This window comes from Bos mutus, chromosome 6 (genome assembly GCF_027580195.1).
Source record: "Bos mutus isolate GX-2022 chromosome 6, NWIPB_WYAK_1.1, whole genome shotgun sequence".
Lineage (NCBI taxonomy): Eukaryota > Metazoa > Chordata > Mammalia > Artiodactyla > Bovidae > Bos > Bos mutus.
In genome coordinates, this window is record NC_091622.1 from 28,672,256 (window position 1) to 28,674,675 (window position 2,420).

The 2,420-nt window shown below is 41.5% G+C and overlaps 1 protein-coding gene across 2 annotated transcripts; it reads right to left on the reverse strand.

Annotated features, from left to right (window-relative positions):
- Window positions 1-928: 928 nt before the first annotated feature.
- PDHA2 (pyruvate dehydrogenase E1 subunit alpha 2) lies at window positions 929-2,104 on the reverse strand. Of its 2 annotated transcripts, XM_005892911.2 has the most exons (2): window positions 1,576-2,104; window positions 929-1,482 (listed from the first exon to the last, which is right to left on the reverse strand). In XM_005892911.2, the coding sequence occupies exons 1-2, from the start codon at window positions 2,102-2,104 to the stop codon at window positions 929-931; spliced, it is 1,083 nt and encodes a 360-aa protein (XP_005892973.2). The 2 variants fall into 2 exon arrangements, with proteins under 2 accessions (XP_005892973.2, XP_005892972.2); XM_005892910.2 differs by having other exon boundaries at window positions 929-2,104.
- Window positions 2,105-2,420: the final 316 nt, after the last annotated feature.

Sequence of the window (2,420 nt, forward strand, 5' to 3'; positions counted from 1 at the left end):
TAACTGGTTCTAGCATCAATATTAAATATTTATGCATATGTATTTGCAGATGCATACTATTTAGTAGGGTGTGTTATTGGTTAATTTAGATAAACTATTTTAAGTGGCATTGCAGTAGGGGTCCTGCTATTTGGTGTGGTTTGAAATTAACTCTCTACTTCAGAATAGCAAATTTACATTCAAACCTCTGGCAGGGTAGACCAGGAATAGAACTATTTTTCTTTTAAATCAGACTATTTACTAAAATTATATAATATAAAGCTAAAAACAAAACTATTATAGGAAATAACCTGGGAAGTTAAATAATCCTCTGTTTTTCCTATTTTACACTTGTATAATTTTAAAATAATCCTTAAGATAGCCATACCATTTAAATAAAGAGGCAATCAGACTAAGGTGGTTCTAAGGCCTGCATGGCCTATGTAAGCAAACCAAAAGGTAACCCAGAGTCAATGCCCTCAAATCTAAGTAAATGAAACTTAAGAACCACCAATCACAAACAGCCAGCTAGGCTTTCCCAAATAAGGCAACTGACTAAGCTATCACCAATCAAATAATTTCCTTGCTCTGCTTCTCTATAAAGCTGTCCCTCAGCTCCTATTGGTGGAACACACTACCTTTGGTTGGGACTGCCTGATTCTGATTGATGTACGCTCAAACTCTGGAAAAATTTAATGTGCCTCAGTTTATTTTTTAACAATACTGAATGATTAACTAAATAGTATCTTTTAGTGCAATACAATTGAATGTAATATCCCTTTTAGTCAAATGTATATCCTTCTATGATCTCTTTTAATCTCTTTCCATAACCGCTTAATTATCTCAAGTCCCTTTAATAAAAGTTTAAAAGACTTTTGTTTTATGGGTTTATTCCTCAACAAAATTGGGTATATAGCTTCTTAAAGTTGACCAGGAATATATTCTCCTTTTAACTGATTGACTGAAACTTGATCCACTGATTTGCACCACGAATATCAAAAGGTGGATTACTGCTGTAGATGTGATGGCCTAATTCTTCCAAAGGTGGTTCTGGATCAGTCATAGCAAACTGAGCTGCATCATCAATTTCTTTCCTCACTTCAACATCAATTTCCTTCAATTCTTCAACACTGGCAAGCTGGTTGTTTACCATTTTATCTTTGAGAAGCATAATAGGATCACTCTTACTTCTTACACTCTGAATTTCTTCTCGTGTACGGTAACTGATTCCAGGATCACTCATACTGTGTCCATGATAACGGTATGTCAGCAGCTCCATCAGTATGGGTCCCTTTCCAGATCTACAATAGTCAGCTGCAAACTTAGTTGCCTCCCGAACACATAGAATATCCATTCCATCTACTCTTAGTCCAGGGATAAAATTGCCTCTCTTGTAGTAATCAGTGCTGGCTGCAGCTCTCTCCACAGATGTTCCCATTCCATAGCGGTTATTCTCACAGATGAAAATGCAAGGTAAATTCCACAAAGCCGCCATATTGTAGGCTTCAGATATCTGACCCTGATTAGCTGCGCCATCGCCATACAGAGTCAAACACACCTCGTTGTTCCCCTTGTATTTACAGGCCAAAGCAACACCAGCTCCCAGTGGTCCCTGAGCGCCGACAATGCCGTTGCCCCCATAGAAGTTCTTGGCATACATATGCATGGACCCTCCTTTTCCTTTAGCACAACCAGCTCTTCGTCCGGTCAGCTCTGCAAGAATTGATCGGACAGTAAGTCCCCGCGTATAACTTAAGCCGTGAGCCCGATAGGATGTAATGACATGATCCGTGGGATTTATCCCAGCCTCAAGACCCACACAACAAGCTTCCTGACCATCACACAAGTGACAGAAACCACGAATAAATTTCTGTTTATACAACTGATCTGCCTTCAGTTCCATTCGACGAATAGTCTGCATCATCTTGTAGTATTTGAGTCCATCCTCCCGGGTGAGCACGGTGGTGACAGGGGGACCCTCTTCCAACCGATAAAGATCACATTTCTTAATCTCAAAGGTAGCATTGTTTGAATATTTACAGGAGGCAACAAGCACTCTGCTAGCGAGCTTCTGGGTGACACCAGACAGCACGCGAGAGACAGCAGCAGTCAGCATCTTCTTCATGGAGCGCGGTCAGGGTGTTCATGAGTCTCCAACTACCAGAACCGCCTGTGCCCCCAGTCTCCAGCCGAGCCCCTTGCTCACTGAACGAACGTCAGACGCACGTGGCGCCACAATGACCGCTCGCTGACCACAGAGGGTAAGTCATGCTGCGCGTGGCCGCAGCCTGCATCAACTGATTTACAGTGCCTTCCAACTGTAAAATTAAGAATACAGGTCGTTTCTTTTCCTGGAAGACTTGGCTGAACTACACCCTGCTTCTAGTTAACGCCATCGCTACATCATAAATCTGAGTCTCTTTTCCCTGCTAAACACTTAA